The sequence below is a fragment of the Bos taurus genome, chromosome 1 (genome assembly GCF_002263795.3).
Source record: "Bos taurus isolate L1 Dominette 01449 registration number 42190680 breed Hereford chromosome 1, ARS-UCD2.0, whole genome shotgun sequence".
NCBI classification, from domain to species: domain Eukaryota; kingdom Metazoa; phylum Chordata; class Mammalia; order Artiodactyla; family Bovidae; genus Bos; species Bos taurus.
Window position 1 is genome coordinate 143,218,041 of NC_037328.1, and position 24,655 is coordinate 143,242,695.

At 57.7% G+C, this 24,655-nt stretch overlaps 1 protein-coding gene across 4 annotated transcripts; it reads right to left on the reverse strand.

Annotated features, from left to right (window-relative positions):
* Positions 1–1,466: 1,466 nt before the first annotated feature.
* On the reverse strand, positions 1,467–24,359 carry CBS (cystathionine beta-synthase). 4 transcript variants are annotated; one of them, XM_024985614.2, is made up of 17 exons: positions 24,269–24,338; positions 20,661–20,883; positions 16,875–16,981; positions 13,803–13,937; positions 13,242–13,321; positions 13,012–13,146; positions 12,425–12,494; positions 11,216–11,307; positions 10,347–10,472; positions 9,630–9,714; positions 9,219–9,324; positions 7,381–7,458; positions 7,102–7,236; positions 6,182–6,290; positions 4,165–4,249; positions 3,720–3,761; positions 1,467–2,306 (listed from the first exon to the last, which is right to left on the reverse strand). In XM_024985614.2, exons 2-17 carry the CDS (start codon positions 20,873–20,875, stop codon positions 2,149–2,151), a joined length of 1,758 nt encoding a protein of 585 aa, XP_024841382.1. In that variant the 5' UTR covers positions 20,876–20,883; positions 24,269–24,338; the 3' UTR covers positions 1,467–2,148.
* Between the last annotated feature and the right edge of the window lie 296 nt (positions 24,360–24,655).

The following is a 24,655-nucleotide window of genomic DNA, read 5'->3' on the forward strand; positions in this document are numbered from 1 at the left end:
AGAACAGGTGAAGAACTTCTACAACCGAACAGAAGACAACCCAACTTGGAAGTGGACAAGGGACTTGAACAGACACTCCTCCAAAGACGATACACAAATGACCAAAAAAGCACGTGAAAAGATGCTCAACATCTGTTAGTCATTGCTATGCTATTCTATGCTAAGTCACTTCAGTCGTGTCCGACTCTGCACAACCCCATAGACGGCAGCCCACCAGGCTCCCCCGTCCCTGGGGTTCTCCAGACAAGAACACTGGAGTGGGTTGCAATTTCCTTCTCCAATGCATGAAAGTGAAAAGTGAAAGTGAAGCCACTCAGTCGTGTCCGACTCTTAGCGATCGCATGGACTGCAGCCCACCAGGCTCCTCTGTCCATGGGATTTTCCAGGCAAGAGTACTGGAGTGGGTGCCATTGCCTTCTCCGCTGTTAGTCATTAAGGAAATGCAAATCAAAACCAGGGTGAGTTACCACGAGCAGGGAATGGCAACCCACTCCAGGATTCTTGCCTGGAGAATTCCACAGACCGAGGAGCCTGTAGAGTCCTCTGTAGACTATGGCTACAGTCCATAGGGTCGCAAAGAGTTGGACACGACTGGGCGACTAACATACACATCACACCCACTACCATGGCTGTAAAAACCAAAAGCCAGGGACTTCCCTGGTAGTCCCGTGGCTGGAATTCCATGTTCCCCATACAGGGGGCATGGGTTTGATCCCTGGTTGGGGAACTGGATCCCACAGGCTGGAGATCGTGCATGCCACAATGAAAAGATCCCGCATGCCGCAACTGAGACCTGGTGCAGCCAAATAGATAGATATATATATAAGCCAGAAAATAAAAGTGTTGGCAAAGACATGGAGCAACTGGAGTCTTTCTGCGCTGCTGGTGGGATGTAGAACGGTGTGGCTGCGGAACACAATCTGGTGGTCCCTCAAAAAAAAAAGCTGAAACATACAATGATCACACGCCCAGCGATTCCAGTCCTGGGCATACAACCTAAAGAACTGAAAGGAGGTGTTCAAATAGCCTATCCACGGACGTTCATCGCACTGCTAGTCACAATAGCCCGAGACTGGAAGCAACTCAAATACCTACCAATAGCCCGAGACTGGAAGCAACTCAAATACCTACCAACTGGTCTATCCATGTCAGGAATACCACTCAGCCACACAAAAGACATTTTCCCTGGTGGCTCAGATGGTAAAGAGTCTGCCTGCAATGCAGGAGACCCAGGTTGAATGCCAAGGTCAGGAAGATCCTCTGGAGAAGGAAATGGCAACCCACCCCAGTATTCTTGCCTGCAGAATCCCATGGACAGAGGAGGCTGGCGGGTTACAGCCCCTGGGGTCACAAAGAGTCGGATAGGACTGACCAACGCACAAAAAGGAATGAAGTACTGATTCCCGCTATGCTGTGAATGAACCCCCAAAACATAATGTAAAATAAAATAAGCCAGACATGAGAGGTCACAGTATGATTCTCTTTATATGAAATATCCAGAGCAGGTAAATCCATGGACAGAAAGCAGAGTGGTAACTGCCAGGCGAAGTGGGGAGACAGGAGTGACAGTTTGAGAGGCGGATGAAAGGTTTTGGAATTTGACAGAGGTGGTGGCTGGACAACCTCTGGTAAACACTACTGAATTACACATCTAAAAATCAATCATTTTAGGTTACGGGAATTTCACCTCAATTAAAAAACCCCAAGCACTCCAGCCACTCCAACTGGCCCAGCTCCAAGTGGACTGTTGCCCCGACCCACACTTCCTGGGCCCCATTCTGCTGCTCCCCGCTCTGGACTCCTTGGCGAGGCCCTCTTGCCTCCGCCTTCAGTCTCCCTACCCTGGTCATTCAGGGGTCTATCTGCCTGGCTGGGTTCTCTTTTGATAGATTTGCTTGCTGAAACATTTTAAAAGAAAGTTAAAGAAAAAAACATCTAATGGAATAAACCATAAATAGATTCATTTAGGGAGACAAGTGTTAAAGACGAGGAAACGACAAGATCTCTGCCGGCCCTGGGCTAAGCTATAAGCAGTCTTGCTACTGGTCTGGACGGAGTGACACCCAGCACCAGGAGGCTAAAAATCACCCGTTTGCTTGGTATTTACAAAAGCAAAAGAGAAAAACCAAGCAGCCTCGCAGTGAGAAGTCAGAGCTGGGCCTCAGCCCCCACGCCTCCCAGCTTCAAAGCACTTTCTGGTTTCGTCCTCTGGTTCCGCTCCCGGGTGGCCACGAAGTTCAGCAAGTCGATGGCAGTGACGACCCCGAACACCATCTGCCTCTTACTGGACTCCCCGTGGCAGCGGTCTGAGGAGGGACAAGGCCAAAGGTTCAGAGGGGCCTCTGCCCATCGCAGAGCTGAGGCCACTGAGCTCATCCCCAGGCACGGGCAGGTGGGCCAGCCCTGAGGCTGCCCCATGTCCACGGGCACCTGTGTGTCTGACCACAAGTGCCCTCTTCTCCCAAGAGTATCCACACAGGTGAGGCTGCAGAGAGCAGGGCCTGACCCCTCTGAGTCACACCCATGGGGAGATGCCCAAGGGTCAAAGTCATTGGAGCAGCTGGTGCCCAAGGTCTGAGTCTTGGCCTGAAATCCCAGTCCCACTCACACCCACCACCACCAGCTCGCATCTCTGGCTTACAATTCTGTGCTCAAACCCATGCCTTTCTCTTAGGTTTAGAATGAACTCGGGCCCCCTGCCGTGCAGCCCAAGGGTAGAAAGGGTGGCTGAGATGGTTAATTCGACATTTCAACCCAACTGGGCCATGGAGTGCCTCTACGCTGGGTCAAACGTCATTCCGGGTGTCTTTGGATGTGAACAACTCTTGACTGGATGGACCTAGTAAAACAGATCGCCCTGCCCAGTGTGGGTGGGCCTTGTCCAACCAGTTGAAGGCCCCAAATAGAACAGAAGAGCTGACCCTCCACGAGCAAGAGGAAAGAGTCCTGCCTTTGGATTTGGGAACATTGGATATGGGGTCTCAGGCCTGCCCGCTCGCCCTGCAGGTCTTCTTGGGGCATGCCAGCCTGTAAGCCGATTATACCTTACAGGGAATCTCTATATGCACATGTCCTGCTAGTTCTTTCTCGGGAGAATGCTGACTGACAGCTGTGGAGAAGCCCACGGAGGGTGGGGCAGAGCTGAGCAGTGGGTGGGAAATGACCAGGGTGCATCCCATTCCACCAGCTCCCACCTCCGTCTGTCCCTGACAACCTTGAGGGCAGAGGTCGACAGGGTGGGGGTGGGGAGGCATGGAGGTGCCAGCTTGGAGCATCTCAGAAAAAAGCACAGGGACCCAGAAGAGATTGGGGGCTTTAGGCAAAGGGGCAGCTTTGGAGGAGCACTGAGCCCTCAGGGGAGGGCAGTCGGGGTGGCCTCAGGCCCCCTGGGGACACCGTCCAACACCAGGTCTTTCAAGTTCCTGTAAAGGGCTGTTGAGTGTCTGTTGTGGCCACTCAGCTCTGCCAACACAGCACAAAAGCATCTATGGCAGTGCTTCCAGGTAGGGCTGCGTCCACGGAAACTACTCACAGACCCTGAAGCTGGATCCCTGGTCAGGGTGTGCGGGTGTTCAAACATGAGAATACGGTCAACACAGAGGAGGGCCCTCCCAGCCGGGCTCAGGGTCCAGGGCTGGACGCCCTCCCCTGCACTCGGAGGCTGCGGTACTGACCGCAGCGCCACTTCCGAGCTCCAGGGGTGGGCAGGGCGTACATACCTGCCGGCCCCCCCACCTCTCCCGACAAGGCCAGGTCCCGTGCTGTGGAGCCAAGGACGGGAGAGGGGTTAGAGTTGGCGCCCAGGCTCCTGGACCAACCCTCAGCGGGAAAGTGGGTGGGGGCCTTGGAGCCCACCACCAATTCTTGGGATTTCTACAACCTTGTTGTAGCCTAGAACCTGAAGGACACCACTGGCCTCTGGAGACGCAGCAAGGAGGCCTGGATTATAAAGCGCCCTAGCTCACTGGTAGCCAGCATCCAGGCCTGGCCCACAGCGGGGTCCCTCTGGGATCTGCATCCAAGGCCGGGGATCAGTACCTCTGGCTCCCAGATGCCCTGGAGCTCAAAGCAGGAAAGCTCAGGGGTCGGGGGCTTGGCAGCCAGCATCCCACAGAGCTCCTGCTCCGGCACCCCCTCCCCCAGGCCCCAGGGGACCCAGCTTACACTGGATCTGCTCGTGGACCACCAGGGCGAAGTGGTCCATCTCCAGGATGTGCGAGAGCTTGCCCAGCGGGTCCGTCAGATAGATCTGGAAGAGAAGCTGTGGTCAGTGCTCGCTGGCCGGAGCCCAAGGAAAGGAGCGGCAGAGAGGCTGGCATCCCCAAGGGGCTTTTCTGGAGCCTCCTGCTGACCCAAGAGACTGAACGGGACTCGACACTCATAAAAGAACACCTGGGAGAACTGGAAGAATTGATGCTTTCGAACTGTGGTGCTGGAGGATACCCTTGAGAGTCCCTTGGACAACAAGGAGATCAAACCCACCAATCCAGATCAAACCAGTCAATCCTAGAGAAAATCAAGCCTGAATATTCATTGGAAGCACTGATGCTGAAACTGAAGCTCTAATACTTTGGCCACCTGATGCGAAGAACTGACTCATCAGAAAAGACCCCTGGGAAAGACTGAAGGCAGGAGGCAAAGGGGACGACAGGATGAGACGGCTGGATGGCATCGATGGACATGAGTTGAGCAAGCTCCGGGAGTTGGTGATGGACGGGAAGCCTGGCGTGCTGCAGTCCATGGCGTCGCAGAGTCGGACATGACTGAGCAACTGAACAACATAACTGCAGAACTCAACGACTGGACCCTCAGTGAACTAGGGCCTTCGGTTATGAACAATGCAGTATTCACGTCCATTGGAACGAATCCCACGTGAGGACAAGACATAGTACTGCAGGGCACAGGGAGGGCAAGGGAGCATGGGGCCCTCCGTTCCATCTGCTCGACAGACACATGGTGAGAGCTTCCAAGAGAAAAGGAGACACACTTAGGGTCCATTTCTCAACGCCCAGGGTGATCTCCAAAGCAGTGAGCCCCGGGAAACGCCACTGGGTATGCTTTCTAGTTCAACTCCAGTAATGGAGGCAGGCTCCCTGGGAGAAGATGCGAGCTCCAGGGCGGGAGGAAATACATCAGCAGTGCCTTCAGCTGTGTGAGGAGGGTCGGGCCCACCTGCCCGTGGGTGCGCGTGCATGCTGAGGGGTACCCAACACAGCCGTGCTGGGCTGCAGGAGCAACTTCCCCAGTGCTTGTCTTCATGAGGTCAGATGCTGGACGTAGTCAGACCATAGGGGTCAGGATTCCTCCTCCCCTCTGGGAGAGCCAGAGCTCCACGGGGACCTCTTCATGCTGCTCAGTGACAGCAGCCAGCCCGCCGAGGTGGTGGCGGTGAGAAGGGGCAGCCCTGGGCAGGGAAGGTGTGCCCAGGAGATGGAACCCGCCTGGGTTTCCACAGTGCTGCATTCTTCTTGGGACATTCTCTGGACAGGGACGGGGATGCGTGGGGCCACACTGAAGGACCTCAGTGGCAAGGCATTGAGACCCCCGAGGATCTGGGTGGCACTCAAGCCCAAGGGACCAGGACTCAGCTACCCCCTGGAGGAAGGGTGTGGCTGCAGGCCAGCCTGGGACACTAAGGGAGGGGGACTTAGAGGCTCGGCTCTTCCCTGAGGGATGGGAGGGCCATACACACACCAAAGAATCCACAGGAAAGGCCAGAGACACAACGGAACTGGACTCAGGCACGGAAGGGTGGACAGTGTGCACGCACACCTCGGAGGGACCCTGAAACACTACTGTGTCAAAGCAGCCAGACAAGGGCACACACATTGGGGCTGTGTGTGCACACGAGCCCGGGGAGGGCACACTCGGTGGGGCTGTGTGCACACACGAGCCTGGGGAGTGTGCACCGTCTGCAGGCCAGGGTGCACACCAGCGGGCCAGGAGGGGAGGGGTGAGGAAGCCTTCAGGTGTGGGTGAAACGTGGGTGAGACCTCGCCGATGCTGGCCTCTCCCCACCCGGGGCTTCTCACTTTGTGAAGCCAGGGCAAAGCCTCCGATTTATGGATCTGATGAGCTGAGCATTAGGGACCCGGCACCCTAGAGAGAGGGACTCCCCGCCCCGCCTTCCAGAACAGAGCTGGTCTCGGCACTGCCTGCTTGGGTCATGTGGGGCACGTACCTGTTTGAACTGCTTGTAGATGACTTTGCAAACCTGGTCCGATGGCTGAACCTTCCCTGCGAGCAGGGACGACAGCATGTTCCCCAGGGTCACCATCCCTAGGATCACCCTGGGGAAGTGGACACAGGGCAGTGGTCAGCGCTGGCGCCTCTCCTACCATATGGCAGAATTCAGCACAGCCGCCCTCACGGCCAAACCCAAACTCCTCTTGGAATCAACCACTATCTGGTCTGGTGGCTCAGAGGATAAAGAATCTGCCTGCAATGTGAGAGACCCGGGTTCGATCCTTGGGTCAGGAAGATCCCCTGGAGAAGGAAATGACAACCCACTCCAGTGTTCTTGCCTGGAGAATCCCATGGACAGAGAAGCCTGGCGGGCTGCAGTCCATGGGGATGCAAAGAGCTGGACACGACTGAGCGTCTAACACACTAACACTGTCTGCCCGGGGTCTCTGTGTGGCACAGCAGTGACCCGACGCCCCACCCTGGGAGCTGACTGTCCGGTGCGGGCAGAGAGCAAACCAGTGGGTGAGTCCTTTGGGCATTTCCATTCTGACAAGTGTCAAGGGTCACCAACTGGCCAGGGTCCTGGGATGTGGGCCTTTTGGTGCTAGACCTGGAATAGTCCTGATGGAGGCCCATCACCACCGCACGTCTGCCATGGTCTTCCAGGGAGGCACGTGCTCCTGTGCACACACTGGGTGCGGGGGGTGGGAAGGGTTAATACGACCAGGCCCCACCCCGGCCAGGGCTCAGGGACCAGCCGTCCAACGCTCTGAGCATCTGGATGAAAAGTGACCGAGGTCAGCCGGCCAGCTGTGGGGTCGGCTGGGCCACCCTGCCCAGCAGTGCAGGCACGGAGCAGAGGGGCACACAGGCAGGGCCGGTAGGGCAGAGCACTGGACGGAGGCTGAGACTGACCCCGACTCGTCCACCACGGGCGCCTGGTCGAAGCCCTTCTCCCGGAGGATCTCGATGGTGTGCTCACAGGTGACGGTGGGCAACACGGTCAGCGGGGCCGAGAGGCTCAGCTCCTGAACCTGGAGGTGCCACCACCTGAGGGAAGAGGGCAGGCCAGGGAGTCCGTGAACCGAGAGACGAGTGAGAACAGGGAGCCCGCGGGGGGCGTCCAGCCAGGTGAGGGACTACACACGAGTCCTGAGCCCCGCACATGTGGTCTCTGCCCAGAGGTGTCCTCACCATGGCCTCTTCACCGAGATCTCCTCCTCCTTCATGAAGCCCTTCTGCAGCATCCACTTGTCGCTCAGGAACTTGGACCTACAGCATCAGAAGCCACAGGGCTGGGCGGAGGGTCTCAACACCACCCCTGTCCCCAAAGAGGGCAGAGGGCCTCAGAGTAAGCCCAGACCCCACCTTTCCCCAGACCCCACAGTCCAGCAGAGACCCCAAGGGGCTGGCTGGAGGCTCCACGAAGAGATCTGAGGGCTGGATGCCAGAAAGACCTCCTAGGGAATGGTGGTCAGTATGGGTATCTGGCCAACCAGAACTGAATATGCCCAGAGCATAGCAGAAGGTTCTGTGATGGGCTGGGACCCTGGGACTCGGGACCCTTCGCTGCAATGCCTGCACCTGGACAAACATCTCCTCCAGCAACAGATACCAGGAAACGAGAAGGGACTAGAAGTAACCACATGCGGATGCGACAAACTGTGGACAAGATGCTAAAGGACCCAAACCCGACCACCGCTTCCGAGGTGTCAGGAGCAGAGGCAGGGTCTTGCTCATGCCCCCTGCACACACCACCACCCAGCGGTGGGCAGACCACCCTCCGGCCCGACCCCTGGACCCACCCCATGTCAGGACCCAGCTCACCACCCCCCACACTCAGGGAACAAGCCAGGGAACCCGTTATTAATATTTGTTTTTGCTCCCACTGCTGCAGCACAAGTCCCGGTAAAGCCCTGCCTGAACTTCCCGTCTGGCCTCGGATCCATTTCTACTGATCAAAGGGTCCAAGACCCCGGTCAGTAACAGTTCTGTCCCGAATCTCGTGTCGTCACAGCCCCTCGGGGCTTCTGGCAGGGGGAGCCTGTCCCACCAGGGGTCAGAGGACACCAGGCCAGGCTTCAGGGGCTGCCAGGGACCTGCCCCAAAAGGCAGATGAGGGCCAACAAAGTGGGGGCCAAGGCCCCCCAGCCCCCAGCCCAGACGTCCATGCTGAGGACACGATCACTCACTCACTCCACCCTCTCTCACGCACACATAGGCACACATGCGTGCCCACATAGCAGGCCAGCCAAGCACAAGGGGAGATGGCCATTCTCATGCACTGTGTAGTGTGGGTGGGTAGCCAGGCTCAGGGCAACTTGGCAGTGGACGCCCAGAGGTGACTCACCCCCAGCTGGAGTCCCGGTTACGGAATGGCCCCCCTGGGGGAAGCTGAGCTCACTTGAGGTGTGTAACTCTTGGGTCACTCTTGGGTCAGGGAGGACACCAGAGGGTACACGCATCCATGGAGGAGGGCATTAGCCCCCTGTGACCTCCGGCCCACACTCCAACCTTGGCTCTTTCGGCCAGTGACCCCAGGCAGGGCCATGAGCCCAGAGGAGCCAGCAAGCTCCAGGTGCACAGACACTCAGAACCACTGGACTCGAAGGGGCCTCGGGGGCCACTGACCCCAGCCTGGGTCTCCCCAGTTCAGGGCCAGACTGTGAGTGAGCAAAGGATCCAGTGGGCGGGGGTGGGGAGCTGCTCTCAGGGTGGCCACGTCCTCGTCCTCACCCTCCATGGCTGAACAGGAGGCCCTGAGAGCTCAAAGGAGTGAGGAGACACACGGGGTCCCTTCCCTGGGGAGTCCCGCCAGGCCCCCAAGTGCTGCCACGATGAACGTGCACAGACTTCCAAAGGCATCTGGGAGACCCAAGCTGGGGACAAGCCGGCCAAGAACGCGTGAACTCCAGGGACACGGAGCGGGGCCGCAGACCCCAGGCTCCCTGGGCCCTGCCGTAGGATCTGGGGGAATGGCCGGGAGCAGAGACAGCACAGGCACTGGAGGCTGGGGAGGATGGAGGCCTCACATGTAGTTCCGCACCGAGTCCGGCAGGATCACCACACAGCGCTGGCCTTCCTGCAGCTCCTGGGCGGCCTTCACGGCCACGGACATGGCACTGCCAGAGCTGCCACCTGCCGAGAGGGCAGGAGGGGTCAGACACGCCGGGGGGCGGGGGGCTGCATGTGCACCCAAGTGTGGGCACGCCCACACCTGCTCTGGAGAGATCCTTGGTGGATGAGCTGGGTGTGGGGTGCTGGGGGACCCCACTTTTCACTATCCGTCCACACCCTGCTCCGTCTCCCATCTGCTCAGCACTGCACCACCAAAGCCTCCCACGGAACTCAGAGCCCCGGGGCAGGTGGCCGGGCGGCCAGAGCGAGGGTGTCCCTCACACGCTGGACGGAAGCTGGCAGGGCAGAGTGCGGCATCCACTCACCACACAACAGCCCCTCCTGAGCGATCAGCATGCGGGCGAAGGCAAAGGCCTCCTCATCGTTGCTCTTGAACCACTTGTCCACCACCTGCAGGAAGCCAAGGACAACGGTCAGCCCGGGCAGCGCCCAGCACTCAGCAGTCAGGTGGGGGGGTGGGGGTGGGCGTGGGGCCCACGGCCCAGTTTGCAATCTCGCAGACGACGGTGGTCCAGGTGGCCATGACCTCCAGGGATGCAGCCCAGCCTCTGCTGGGATCCAACACTCACTCTGCAGACCTAGATCGTCCCCCTCCCCCTGCCCAAGGGTCCACAGTGTGCCCATGGCGCCTAAACTGCCTGCCAGCCCTGCAGTGTGGCCACACTGTAGCCTAGGTCTCTCTGCCTGAAGCTTCCTTTATGGTCCTTAAAAGCAGCCTTCTCTGTGGTCCTCACATCTCCCTCCTTGGCCTGCTCACCTGCCCCAGCCGCCCAGCTCCCTCGCTCTGCAGGAAGGTTTGTACACAGACAGGACGTGCCACACCCCTACCCATGGCCTCTGTGTCCGTGGCAGGAGCTCACTGACCACAGTACCGTGAGTCACCACGTGAGGACCCCTGGGACAGCACCTCGTCTACCACCAGCTACACAGCTCGGAACTCATTTCTCTGCTCCTGCTGGGCCGGTCGCCCGTGCCCCGCTGGACAAGGCTGAGGCTGGCCCCGCCACTGCTGCCCCGCCTACCGTGCGGTCCAGCACCGTGGGGATGAAGTCATAGCCGATCCCTTCCACCTCGTAGGCCGTCTGCTCCGTCTGGTTCAGCTCCTCAGGCTCTGCGAGGATGGAGCCTTCGGGATCCACGCCAACAATCTGTGGAGTGGGCGTCCTTAGGGCTCCAGTCTCACCTGGACACGCCCGGCTGGCATCAGGGTGCAGCCCCGCTCCCAGGCCTCAAGACTCAAAACCCAGAAGCCCAGGCCCAGGTGCTGGGAGATCACATGTTAAATGTCCAGCTCGGGGCACTCGGGGTGGGGCAGTGGGAGGCTGGGGGAAGTGGATTTCCGGCAAGCTCCTCCCGTGCAGGGCACCTAGGACAGCCCTGGAGAGACGCCAATGGACAGTGGGAGCCTGGGGCGAGGGGCAGAGCTGGGATGACCTCTCCTGGACATCAGAGAAACAGGCAGCAAGAGAGGATATGCGGGTACCACCAGTGGGGTCTTTCTGAGCCCCTCCCCAGGCCCAAGTGCCCCCCCCAGATCTCAGAGCCCAGGGCCTGAGCACTTACAGCTCTGGGACGATCCTGGGAGGCCCCCCAGCTGGACTCTCCCACCCCAGTCCATCTAGGCACCCGGGTCATGCACTGTTGTCCTTTATCACCTGGCAGGGCAGGTCCACACACCCTACAAGATGCAAGGCTGTCGGGGCAGAAGTGTCGGGAGCTAGAACTTTCAGCTCTAAAGCACAGGCCGCTCTGGGCGCCCAAGGCCAAGCAGACTGATGGCTAAGCCTCTGGCTGCAGTTCAGGCCACAGGTGGGAAACATACCTGCGTTCAGGCCCCCATCTCCGGGCAGGGCAGGGTGGGGTGGTGCCCATGCCCCTCGAAGTCCCTCACCTTGCACCCAGGGCACTTCTCCTTCAGCTTCCTGGCCACGCCTGTGATGGTCCCACCCGTGCCCGCCGACGCCACCAGCATGTCCAGCCTCCCTAGGGATGGAGAAGTGTGTCAGGGAGGACATCCCCAGGAAGGAGCGGCCATGCCCCACCAACTCTTCATAGGAATCAAGAATGCTCTCATACACGACAAAGGCAGGTCATCCAAAGGGCAAAAGCAGAACTGTTCTCATGCTGAAACCTTTCATCACATCCTCCACCTTGAAGAAGCATTCACCGTAATGGGGACCCAGGAAGCCCCATTTAATCTAAATGGCAGCCAGTCATAAAACCCCCATGAGAGTTGTGAATCTGTGAACAGGGGACCTTCCTGCAGGAGGTGGGGCACAGGGGGCTGTCTGGTTTCAGATGACGTGGGTAAGTGAACTGAACTACCAAAGGAACTAGAATTAACCACTCAGCTCAGCTCTGACATTGTCTGGGCTCTCTCGGCACCTGGTGGCCAGCTCAGGCACCCAGGAGGCAAGTCAGCGCAGGCACCCATGCTGAGGCAGATGCACTGTTTTTGCCAAATGAGAGGATTCTCACATGTAAAACCTGGGTGAGCAAATGCCTGGACCATGCTGCCTGGCTCCTGGGCACAGAATGAGGGCACTTAAGCCAACACCAGGCTCCAAACAGGAAGCCAAAGGTGCCAAGCCCCTGGCAGCCACTCCCAGGACTCTCTCAGGAAACAGCCCTTAGAGAACATCGTAACCCCCGTGTGGTTTGGCACCAAATGTGCAGAGAGCTTCCAAGAAGCCAAGCTGCAAGCCACCACCCCAGGTCTGCACATGAGAAAACCCGAACGCTGAATTCAGTGCCCACACTGGCGTTTGGGGTCAGTGCCGTTCAGCAATGTGAAGCCCCCACTGTGAGCCCAGCACCAGCCTGGGACATGCTTGTTCCCTGCACTTAGGAGCGCCTACAAGTTTGGAGGAAAAGACTACTAGGTAAACAGATATGATAAGTTGGGTGTTGCAGGCGAGGCATGGGCAGAGTCCAAGAGGGCAGAATGGAGGGCGGAAAATGCTCCTGGGAAATATTCAGGGTAGCATTTCACAGAGAAGGGATATTTGAACTGGGTTTTGAAGCATGAATAGGAGTTTATCAAGGAGTGGGTAAGTGTACACTCCCAGTCAAGATGGACAGCAGAGTTAGAGGTACCCACCGTCACACTGCTGCAGGATCTCCTCGGCCGTGATGTCATAGTGAGCGAGGGGGTTGCTGGCGTTGCGGTACTGCCAGGAAAGAGCAAAGGAGCCATGATGAGGTCAACACACAGAACTGGCAGCAGCCACAGGGTGCCAGGCAAATGACTCAGTGCAAGTCAGAGGGGCTCCTGTGGCTCAACAGACACCAAGCATCAAAACCAGCTCTCCAGAAGATGAGATTTCTGAATTAACCCAGACGTGGAATGAATGACAAAGAAGAGCATCCAGTTAAAAGGTCTGCATGCATTTTATGTCTTAGAGAGCTCCCAGGGTCCTCTGCAAGGGACATTCCAACCCAGCGTGCTGAGCTGAGCCCTTGAAGTGGGCACACGAGCAGCAGAGCCAAAGGCTTGCCGACCCCATCAGCCACACACTGGGCCGGGAGAGGGCAGCAACTGCATGCCAGCACATCGGTCACTCTGCACCCCGCCCCTCCTCCTGCAGAGGCAACACCACCCGCAAGCCCCCAACAGAGATCCCCCAGGGAAGGCCCCACTCGGTCCAAACCTCTGGGAGCGTGTTCACCCCTCAGCCCTGACCTCACCTGGTCCAGGATGTGAGAATTGGGGATCTCATTCCTTAGCCTCCAGGCTACCCCTACGTGCGACTCGGGGGAGTCAAATCTGGCGTTGGTGGGCGTCCTCACAATCTCAGCCCCCAGTGCCCGCAAGACATCCACCTGCAGAGGCACGTGGCAGCCTTCAACTCCCTGCCAGGCCTGCAGTGCGGGGACAGAGGCCCGGGAGCCGCCCCATCCCCCGCCCACCTGCCTACCTTCTCTGTGCTCATCTTCTCCGGCATCACGATGATGCAGCGATAGCCCTTCACAGCGGCAGCCAGGGCCAGCCCAATCCCTGGGGACAGGACATGGGGTGAGAGGGGCCATGGCACCCTCCAGGCCCCACCGCCAGCCCCAGAGGCCCAAGGGAGAGGGCACTGGAAAAAGGCCCTCCGTCACCCCCTTCTGCCCTCGAATGAGGGGAGAAAAGGGGGTGCATGTCGTGAGCCCCAGTTCCTCCAGCTCACACTGGGAGCCGGGGAGGTGATAATAACAGTGGCTAAGACTCCAAGCTCCCAACGCAGGGTGCCTGGGTTTGATTTCCGTTCAGGAAACTAGATCCCACATGCCGCAAGTAAGACCCACATGCCACAATTAAGACCCAGCACAGCCAAATGAGCACGTAAATATTTCAAAAGCAACAGCAGCAGACATTGTGGGGCTCACTGTGGACCCAGGGGCTGCAGCACCGGAGGGGAGAGTGACCCTGAATGCAGCCGGGGGGGCACTGCCGCTCCCACCCCCACCGCGGGCCTGGAGGAGGAGGCAGCGCCCACCTGTGTTCCCCGACGTCGGCTCAATGATCGTGTCCCCAGGCTTTATGGTCCCCTCACGCTCGGCATCTTCAATCATCCGCAGGCTGATTCGGTCCTTCACGCTCCCGCCCGCGTTGAAGAACTCGCACTTGGCCACTGGGAGCCGGAGAGGCATCACGAGAGGAAGAGGCCCTGAGCCCTAACTGATGCCTGCTGTCCCTTCCCATCACCCAATACGCTGGGATGCAGCGGCAGGCTTCAGGGGTTCTGAAAATCGTCACTTTCCACTGTGCCTCCCACACCTGACCTGGACGAAGGTGCATGCCCACTGTGGCTTCTCTCACCTGTCCATCCTACCTGCCATGCACCATGCGACGACTCCAGGTGAATGAGACAGAGGAGCCAAGGGGGCCCCCACTGGATGGACGGAGCAGAGCCACCCCCATGAGGCAGCACAGGCCCAAAGAGACATGCTGGGCATGTGCTGGGGGTGGGTGGTGACTGGAGCCCCAGGCTTAAATCGGGCCAAGTGGCCCTGCCAAATGACCTCATATCCTGAAGTAACAGCCCCCCCATCACACGGCCAGACCACAACCAGCAGACCCTCCACACCCCGATCCCCTGGGCCTCCTGGCCATCCTCCCCATCCTGCAGGCAGGATCGCCCTTGCTGTGCCCAAGCCTCTGCTTGTCTTTCCATAGGGGCACTCCCTCCCACCTCTTAAAACTATGCCGTGTCAGTAAAAGGGAGCGATGTGGCTCCAAATGTGATTGGCAGGGCCCTGGCCAGCCTGGAGGGCCCATAGTTTGCGTTCCATCCTGGTCTGTGCTGGCTTCTGAAATCCCACAACCAGAGACAGGTTTTCTCTCCTGGGACTCACAGAGGCCCTGCTGGGACAGTGAAGGGGGCTCTCAAGTGTCTGACCGCTGAGGAGGCCTGCGCCCTGGACTCTTGCCGGCCACACACTTGAATTAGTTAGAAAATTCTAACGAGCCCATGGAAAGGCTGGCACAAAGGCAGGGATTCCAGCTGATCAGCCGTGGGTAAGCCACATAACCAATCTGAGCCTCGGTTTTTCCACCTGTAAAATGGACACACTAAAATGTTTCAAGGGCTCTTGCCGAGTTGAGGTGCAGCAAGCCAGTACTCTGGCCTAGAAAATCCCATGGACAGAGAAGCCTGGCAGGCTGCAATCCATGGGGTTGTGAAAAGTCGGACATGACTCAGTGACTTCACTTTCACTTATCACTTTCATGCATTGGAGAAGGAAATGGCAACCCACTCCAGTGTTCTTGCCTGGAGAATCCCAGGGACAGGGAAGCCTGGTGGGCTGCGTCTATGGGGTCGCACAGAGTCGGACACGACTGAAGTGACTTAGCAGCAGCAGCAGCAGGCCCATGCCTACAGGGTACTAGGTAATGGCTTCTATTATCTGACGTGAGAGCATGGAGCCCACTATGGCACAGCCCCAGCAGTGAACCCCTCCCCCACCCGGTGGTGTGTTCTGCTCACTGCTCTGGAGAAAACTCTTCACTGCCCGGGGAGGGGTGGGGGCAGGAAGGCTCTAATGACAATGCCTCTGGGGTGAATCGACCACAGGGCCTCAGTCCCTCTAGGAGGCACCAAGCCCCTAGACCCCCACACTCTCCCCTCCCCAGAACTCTGCCCAGCACTGGGCCTGGTCGCCTTTCCCCCCAACCAGGACCTCTGCACCTGCCACTTCCTCTGGGTCAAGGCTGATGTCTACCTGGGCTCCGTGCCCAGAAGAGTGGAAGTGAAGAAAGCCCCTCACCCTCCCGTGTTCCTGGAGATAGCCTCCTGCAAAGATGCCCCCTCCCCACAGGACTTAGAGGAGACTCAAGGGTGATCCCGGAGAAGGCAATGGCAACCCACTCCAGTACTCTTGCCTGGAAAATCCCATGGATGGAGGAGCCTGGTAGGCTGCAGTCCATGGGGTCGCTGAGGGTCGGACACGACTGAACGACTTCACTCTCACTTTCCACTTTCACGAATTGGAGAAGGAAATGGTAACCCACTCCAGTGTTGTTGCCTGGAGAATCCCAGGGACGGGGGAGCCTGGTGGGTTGCTGTCTATGGGGTCGCACAGAGTCGGACACGACTGAAGTGACTTAGCAGCAGCAGCAGCAGCAGCAGGCCCATGCCTACAGGGTACTAGGTAATGGCTTCTATTATCTGACGTGAGAGCATGGAGCCCACTATGGCACAGCCCCGGCAGCAAACCCCTCCCCCACCCGGTGGTGTGTTCTGCTCACTGCTCTGGAGAAAACTCTTCACTGCCCGGGGAGGGGTGGGGGCAGGAAGGCTCTAATGATGATGCCTCTTGGGCGAATCGATCACAGGGCCTCAGTCCCTAGACCCCCACACTCTCCCCTCCCCGGCTCTCTGCTCCAGCACTGGGCCTGGTCCCCTTTCCCCCCAACCAGGACCTCTGTACCTGCCACTTCCTCTGGGTCAAGGCTGATGTCTACCTGGGCTCCGTGCCCAGAAGAGTGGAGGTGAAGAAAGCCCCTCACCCTCCCGTGTTCCTGGAGATAGCCTCCTGCAAAGATGCCCCCTCCCCACAGGACTTGAAGGAGACTCAAGGGTGATCCCCTTGTGTAGGGGGCCCAGGCAAACACAGCCCCCAAATTCCCACTGCGTCTCATGAATGACAAGTGTCTGTCTAAGCCCCCAGGGAGTCACTTCCTGCCTGGCTGATGGCTGAGACCCTCCTCACAATAGTCGCCCCCACTGTCCCGTCAGCCCGTCCAAGCCAAGGAGTGTCTGCTCCTCCCTGGGATGGTCCAGGACAGAAGGGTCCCGCTCTGCTCCTGGGCTCCGGCCCCCTCCTCCTGCAGCTGCAAGGTTACATCACCCGCAGTCCCCGCTTGGGTACCACCCCCGACATCTGCCTGGACACGCTGCTGTCCACACTCAGGTCTCGGCTCTCTGACACCGACGACTCCGGAGCGGCCTCGGTCACCCCCCAGCGCCCCTCCCTGTTGTGTATGCTTCTGACCTTACCCGATGTGGAGGGACACCCGCCCCCCCAGGCCCACAAGACTCGCATAGGGCGAGGAAGCCGGCACTCACAGAGCTCACACTTGAGGCCAAAGTTCCTCCCGATCTTGTTGATCCTCACCATCGGGGTATCCCCGATTTTCTTCAGGATATCCGGCAAGATTTTTGGAGATTTTACCCTTAAACAGAGGAGGAGTCCGTGATTACTCAGAAAAAAACAAAACCGGCTTTGGCAGCCCAGCACACTCTTTTAAATAAATCAAAGAATTGGCTTTCACAAGCATCAGGATGGCGATTATACAAATCCACGCTTGGTAAAAGGCACACACACACACACACACACACACACACACACGGGCAAGTGCACCTCAAAACCCATGAAAACGAATGTGATTTAGTAACAGCTGCACCGGTGTCTCCAGGGTTTGCAAACGCACGGTGGTAACAGACGGTGTCAGTGGGCAGCTGGGTGATGTCCCCACGATCTCTCTGTGCTATTTCTGCAACTTCTTTTGAGTGTTAATCTGTCTGCCAAGTGGGAGACCCGGGTTGGATCACTGGGTCAGGAAGATCCCCTGGAGAAGGGAATGGCAACCCACTCCAGTATCCTTGCCTGGAGAATTCAATGGACAGAGGAGCCTGGCGGGCTGCAGTCCAAGGGGTCGCAGAGGGTGACACGACTGAGTAGCTAACACTTTCACTTCTCAAAACAGCATGTCCTGGTCTATCTTTCTCGGGGTTCTGTGTTCATTTTTCTGGCTGCACCACATGGTATGTGGGATCTTAGTTCTTCAACCAGGGCTGGAACCTGTGCGCCTGTACCGGGAGTGGGGGTCTCACACTGGACCACTGGGGAAGCCCCAGTCTTTTTAGGGTTTTTGATATTCATCTCCTCTCATGGCCCCTGCCTCCTGGAATACCTCCTTTCCTTCTCTTTGATGAAAAAACTGGTAGGGACCTGAGGGCAGGGACCCCTCAGAGGGTCTGGCCGCCAGACAAGGACAGTGGCTTCAGAGCCCACCCAGGCGTCACTCGGGTGTCTGTCACAGGTGTGGGAAGCTCGACTCGCAGGCCAAAGAACAAAGGCTGGTCACCCCTGTGCTTGGGGCCAGGGTCAGACGACTCCCAGGTGGGCTTCCAGGCTCAGAGTCGGATTCGCTTCTCATGGGTCAACGGTCCCCATTCAAGTTGAGTGACCACCCCCCGCAGCAGTTCTTCCAGCTGAGAAGCTGGTGACAGTTGACAGGGGGTGTAGGACAGCCCAGCAGCTGCTCAGCTGTGTACACACCTTGAACCTGCGTCTCCCAAGTGGCCCCCACAACGCACCCTCCACCTTCACCCTCGAGGAGAGATTCCGATCCCACACTCTTGCCCCATCCACGCCAAGGAGGTGCCACCAATTCTTGCTGGAATATGCAAAACTGAGCCGAAGAAACACAAAGGCTACCTACGCTCTGGATCTCTCCTGTACCATGGCTCCCACAGCTGAAGGCACCCTGGCCCCCACAGCAAGAGCCTGTTATAAATGTGGATTCTTCACCCACCCCCAAGGTGGTGAGCCAGCTCCCCAGGAATGCTGCCTTCCGCCCCTAGCCCAGACAGGCGGCGACATGGCCCATCTGGAACCCTTGCACCTTCCAAGGTGGTGAGGAGCTAAAACAGATGCCCTGGGCCGCCCCGGAAGCAGGCTCAGCCAATAGAGGTGTGGGCATCAGAGTGAGGGGAGAGAGCCTGGGCAGGGACAAAGGGCTCCTGACCCCAGCCTTGGAGGGAGACCAAGTCCTAGGGGCAACCCTGGGGTTGACTCATTAACTAATCAAAGCCAAGGCAGGAGAACTAAACACCTGGGGAGGGCAGGAGGGGTGGCTGAGTCATCCACCCCTAGCAGAGGCTTATGGACTAGAAGGAGAGGGAGGCCTGGCCTGCCTGTAACCCTACCCCCACCCCTGCCCCCAGCAGGGGCTAATGGGCAAGCGGAGAACTCAGGGTTCCCGACTCAGTACAAGGCCCTGGGGCCAGAAAGTCACGGGAGAAGTTGGCCTGAGGTGACCAGGGCAGGAGCCTGGGGGTAGACTTTTAACACCTCATCTCAGTTGCTTTCCCTTTTTCCTTTGGGAGAGCCCACAGCACCCTGGAACAAACCTGAAACCCCTCACCACGGAGGGGCCTGCTTTCCCCTTTCCCTCCGCAGCTCTTCCCCCGGCCCGGTGCTCCCACTCTGTTCCTCTAAGTCCACCCCACCTGGGAACCATCTGGAATCCCCTTCCCCAGATACCCACATGCCTAGCATCTCCTGCCAATCCAGGTACCACCTCTGAAGTCTCCCCGAGTCACGTGGCCACGCCACCATCTCATCACCCTTCTGGTCTCCCCGCTGGGACCCCCAGGCTGTCTCCTTCAGGGACCCAGGTCTAGAGTCCCACAGTAGGTGAGCCCTAGTGCCTCGGGCCTGAGCCCAGCTCCTCACAAACAGTGAACCTGAGCTGTGTCAAGCGGTTTGGGGGGGACAGCAAGCCTGCCAGGGCGCTGGAGGAGGGTCAGGCCACCGCGTGGAGCACAGGTGTGGTGCCAGGTTACAGCCTGGGTACAACGGTGTCCAGGCCCAGGTGAGACGCTCACGGAGCCGTCAGGAGTCCGGGCCTCCCCAACCCCACTCTCACACAGGCCCTTCACCCCCTGCCCTGGTTTGCTTTGGCAGTGAGGGCTCGTGACGTCTGGCCAGTAGCCATCTTGGCCTCCTGAGCTCCCAGCATTGAGATGTGTTTAATGTCGGGAGTTTCTGGGTTTGTAAATGTCATTTCTGTCCATTGACCCCACTTTGGAGCACACCCCCTGCACATCCCCAGTTCTGAATCTAAAATCAGTAAGCATCGGCGTCGGCATAGCAGTGTATAAGAAGTAAGAATCAAGCACCTAAAAGGTACATTCTTATGACACTTATGTTCTACTGTTGGGAGGTTACACCAGGGAAATAAAGATAATCCTAAGATGTAGTGGACTTGATTTCAGTTTCACGGTAGGTCAGGGATTTTTGTCTTTTTGTCTTTCCCACTGATTATCTCCTGTACCTAGAACAGGGCACAGACACAGGAGGTGCCTGATAAAGACGCATGCACTATATGAACTCTATTTTCCACCACAGTTCTTCAAACTGAGATCACTGCAGACAGTGAATGCCTGAGAGCGCTTAAAATCATGGCTTGTTCATCCAACAGTCTCAGTCCAACCACAAAAACCCCACTATAGAAAAATATTTCATGACCTGGAGTTAAGTAGAGAAGGCAGACATGGTTCTAATTACAAGAATGCGCAGTCCTGGGCTGGCAGGGAGGGCACCCACCTAAGGGCTAGCATGTGTGCATACTCAGCCACTCAGCAGTGTCCGACTCCTTGCAATCCCATGGACTGTAGCCTGCCAGGCTCCTCTGCTCATGGAATTTCCCAGGCAAGAATACTGGAGTGGGTTGCCATTTCCTCCTCCAGGGGATCTTCCTAACCCAGGGGTCGAACCCGAGTCTCCTGCACTGGCAGGCAGTTTTTTTTTTTTTTTTAACCACTGAGCCATCAGGGAAGCCCAGAGACATCCTTAGCATTGCAAGTGGATTCTTTATCACCTGAGGAGCCCCACCTAGGTGCCAGGCTACAGCACAAACAAGCCGTGGCCTCTCTGAGCCCTGGGGGACTCAGCTTTGAAATACCTCCCATCTCAACTCACCATGCACCTAGAGTGATTGCAAAGGATGGAGCAGGGGGCGGGAGGTCATACCCCAGGTCCACATGACCATCTGGCTTCCAGAAAACAGACCCTCCCCGACAGGGTAACAGACGGACCATCTTAGGATCATTAGCGGGACTCACAGGGCAGCGTGGCAATGTGGGGAGTCGGCGACCGGCCTGCCGAGTTGCCAGGAACACCTGCTTGGGGCGTCGGGACGGATCCACAGCAGCTCCTTGGCTTCCTTGTCCTCTGGAGGCTCCTTCTCCAGGCTCCCTCTCCCCAAGTGTGCCCCTGAGAGGTGGGGGCACCCTGCAGACCTGCAGAGGGTGTCTGCGGGGGATGTCTCAAAAGGCATGGTGGGACCTGCCAAAGGGAAGGGGAGGAGAAGCTGTCAGTTCAGCCTATTTCCAGATTCCTGCAGAAGAGCCTGCTTTACAGCTCCCATCTGGAGACTCCTGCTCACCCGGCCTCCTCTGGGTGTGGGGCTCCTCTCACTCAAGAAGCTGGACAAGAAGAGGCATACCTATGCAGGCACGGCTGCTGTGCAAAACAACTGGGCGCTTTCCCCAAAGGTTAAACCTACAGCTACTGTGTGCCCCAGCTATCCCACTCCTACACACCTACCCCAAAACATGGAGACAGGCATCTGTCCACCACATTGATAACAGCACTATTCACAACAGCAAAAACATGGAAACAAACCAAATGTCAATCAGTGGGTGAACGGATAACAAAATGCGGCTTATCCACACAGTGGAATTGTATTTGGTCACAAAAATGGAATGAAGTTTTAATTCTCAACATATGAACACACACACACACACACACACACACACACAGCAGCTATGTAGAGGTAATGAATGTTATTTATCTTATAGGTTGATTGTGGTGTCTTTTCACAATGAATATGTAAATTAAAACATCAAGTTGTATACCTTAAATATACACACAACTTTTATACATCAAAGATATCTCAACAATGTTGTGTTAAAAAGACTACATTGAATGATGGAAATAATTAGAGGAAGATGAAGATAGTAATAAATATATTTTTACCCTAAAAAAAGGAAACATTCTGCTAAGTCAAGTAAATCAGGCAAAGAAGAAACATTGCATGACTCCACCTATACGAGGTACTCAGAACAGACAAAATCAGAGACAGTGAGAACAGAGGTTTCCAGGAGCTGGGGAAAGGAGTCACTGTTTAATAGGTAGAGTTACCATGAAAAAGTTTGGGGGTACAGACAATAGTAATGGCTGCATAACACTGCGAATGTAAGTATTGCTACCAAATTGTAGTTATGAATGGTTAAAATAAACAACATATTACATGTATTTTATCAAATTTTTAAAATTCATGGAAACTTAAAACAGATGACAAAAAAAAAAAAGGAAAGAAAGAAACAGGAATGGACAGCCATCACTCACCAGGCTGACGACTGAAAATTTATCACGGCTCCGACTCTATAAGGAGCAGTGAAGACTAAATGGAATGAGGTCTCCAGAAGGGAACCCCAGAACAGAAAAGGGTGCTAGGGGAAACTAAGGCACTCTGAGTAAGTACGGACTTAAATCAAGAGTAATGTTCATTGGTTGCAAAAAAAACCTAAGATGGTAATAAGAGGAGGAACTGTGCTCGATGTGTTTGTGTTGGGGGCGGGGCGGGGGGGGGGGGGGTTGGGTTGTGAGAACTCTGTTCTATTCCCAACTTTTTTATAAATCTAAAGTTCCCCTTCCCCAACCTATCTGGAGCCCTGTGGATTTGGAAGGTCCCTGAGAGGAGCTCAAGGTAGGGATGTGGCTCCAGGTGATCTCTGAGTGCATCTCCACTCCCGCCCTCCTCCTGGAAGCTAGAGGGACCCCAGCCCCCAACCCTGTGCCTCTGCTCCCCAGGAGGCTTAGGAAAGCAGTTATGCTGTGAACAGGTGGGGTAGTCCAGGTAGAACTGGGCCCCACACTTGGAAGTACACGTGGAGGCTAACTGACCGGCTGGCTCGCTCCTCCAGAGCAGGCCCTGTGGGTACCGCTGCCATCAGCAAGAGTAGAGGCACCCAGCAAGAGTAGAGGTAGCCCCAGCTGGCTCCGTCTCCCAGGGCGGGGTCAGGTGCAGACCAGAGCCCAGCAGGTCGCCCCAGATGCACAGGCAGAAGCCTAGGGAGGCGGAGACCCCCACCCTTCGCAATCACATCCATTTCAAATCCCCGAGGCCCTTTCAAATTCTCCCCCAGCTTTCCGGGGCAGAAATCAGCCTTCGAGCTCGTCTGCCTGAAACGTACCTGGAGCAGTGGTTCCTTCAAACCCTAGGATCAGCAAATATTTTTTCAGGGGTTTAGGTTCCCTCATGAAACGCTGCAAGGATATCCTACGTCATTCTTGCTCCTTATCAAAAAGCCCATGCGGTAAGCGGGACACTGCTTTAGCTCCGCGGGGCGCCCGCCGGCGGGGGAATGTGGTTCTTCCATCACGCAGAAGCGCCCTCTCCCCCCATCAGAGGCCCACAGGCCGGCAGCCCCAGGCCCGGGAACTGGCCACAATACCCCGCAGACGCGGGCAGCCCCGCGCCTCCTAGGTGGCGACCTACCTCGCCTCGAGCAACCTCCGGAAAAGTAAGGAGCTACTGGGAACTCAGACTGGAGCAGACAGTCTCTACAGAACCCACAGGCACTCGGTGCGACGCTCGCTGGGCGACTGGGTCCCGAACCCGCGAACTAGGTCCCGCCCAGCCTGGCTAGGCTCCAGGTGGGCTCAGTTCCACGCAGGCAAAGCGCCCTGCGCGCCGACGCATGTGCGTCCGGGGCAGGCGGGCTCACTTAGCGCCGCCCTGCCGGCTCCTGCCGCACCTCAAACCCCAAGACCCTCCTGGGGTCACGACCCTCGACAGAACCCTCACCCCACCCCCCCACCCCCCGCTCCCTGCACACGCGCCCTAGTCGGTCCAGGGGTCCAGTCAGGGCCAAGGGCGTGGAAAGTAGTAAACTCCTGTTTCCCAGTGAGACTTTCCAGGCGGAAAATCGAGCCTCTCCAGTGAACCTGGAGACCGCGGGTCACCCAGACTATCGGAGGGGCATTTGGGGATATCGTGTGGGATAAACACCCCCAAGTAACCCCTGGGAGGCTACGTTTTGCGCTCCCCCCTCCTCCTCCTCCACTTCCCCTCCGTACTGTCCAGCTCAGCCACCCACCCCGTCTAGGGCTCAAAGTATGGCACCCTCCCCCATTCCCTTGGTTTGTGCCGTGGGCGGGGCCCTGCGCTCCCTCGCCACGCTACCCCCGCCCGCGGGCAGCCAGGGCTCGTGCGGCGCGCGCAACCACATCAATATTTTACACACACACAACCCACTTAATAGAATTGACGGAAAAGAGCAATTTACGAAACGACCATTTTTCATCCACAAAGCAGCAAAAAATCAATGATGGCACGCACCATTAGAGCGCACCTTCCGAAAGTACCCTCCCCAGGTCTCGGCCCCACGCTCCCCGGCTCGTCCCCACTGCTGACCCCTGCTCAGTCTCGGGAGCTGGAGCGGAGGCCCTACGCCACGTGGGCGCGGAAACCCCCGCTTCAGGAGAGTCTGGACTCGCGCTAGGAGTGGGTCTGGGACGCCGCAGGCGCGGCCCCGGCTCCGCCGCGAGCAGATGCAGATGATGCAACACTGGCCCGCGGTTGGGCGGCGGGGACCCCTTCCGAGAACCCAGCCAGATCCCTCCGCCTAGGGTTGAGGCGAGTCTCGGTCCTACAGGTGCTCACCTGGACCGAGACCCGAAGAGAGAGGAGGGGTGGGCGCGTCCGGGAGCGGCGAGCGGCGGCCGGGAAAGCTGCGACGCGGAGACGCAACCCCAACGCTGTTGGCTACCCTGCACCCGGCGGCCAGAGTGGGAGGAAGGCGATTGGCCGAGAGAAGGGGGGCGGGGGCCGGCACCCGGCCAATCCCGAGTTGCGGATCGAGGGCCCCACCCACACCTCGCTCGTACCCGCCCCCTCGCCATGCCCCTAGCGCACCGCCCCCCTCCCTCCCCAACTGCCTCCCCCCCACTGCCCCACACCGAACTCTGGTTAGACGCCACGAGGGGCCGGTGGCCCGTGTCTCCTCCTTTCCCCTCGCTCCCGGGACCCCCGCCCGCCCCGCCTACGCCT

What these genes read in the sequence shown, in the direction of transcription:
- CBS (XM_024985614.2), bottom strand. Translation starts at nt 20,875, where the DNA reads ATGCCTTTTGAGACATCCCCCGCAGACACCCTCTGCAGGTCTGCAGGG. An exon ending in GATCCTGCAGCAGTGTGACG is followed by an intron (nt 11,308 to 12,424) that starts GTGGGTACCTCT and finishes CTCCATCCCTAG; the next exon opens with GGAGGCTGGACATGCTGGTG. An exon ending in AGAAGTGCCCTGGGTGCAAG is followed by an intron (nt 10,473 to 11,215) that starts GTGAGGGACTTC and finishes CCCACTCCACAG; the next exon opens with ATTGTTGGCGTGGATCCCGA.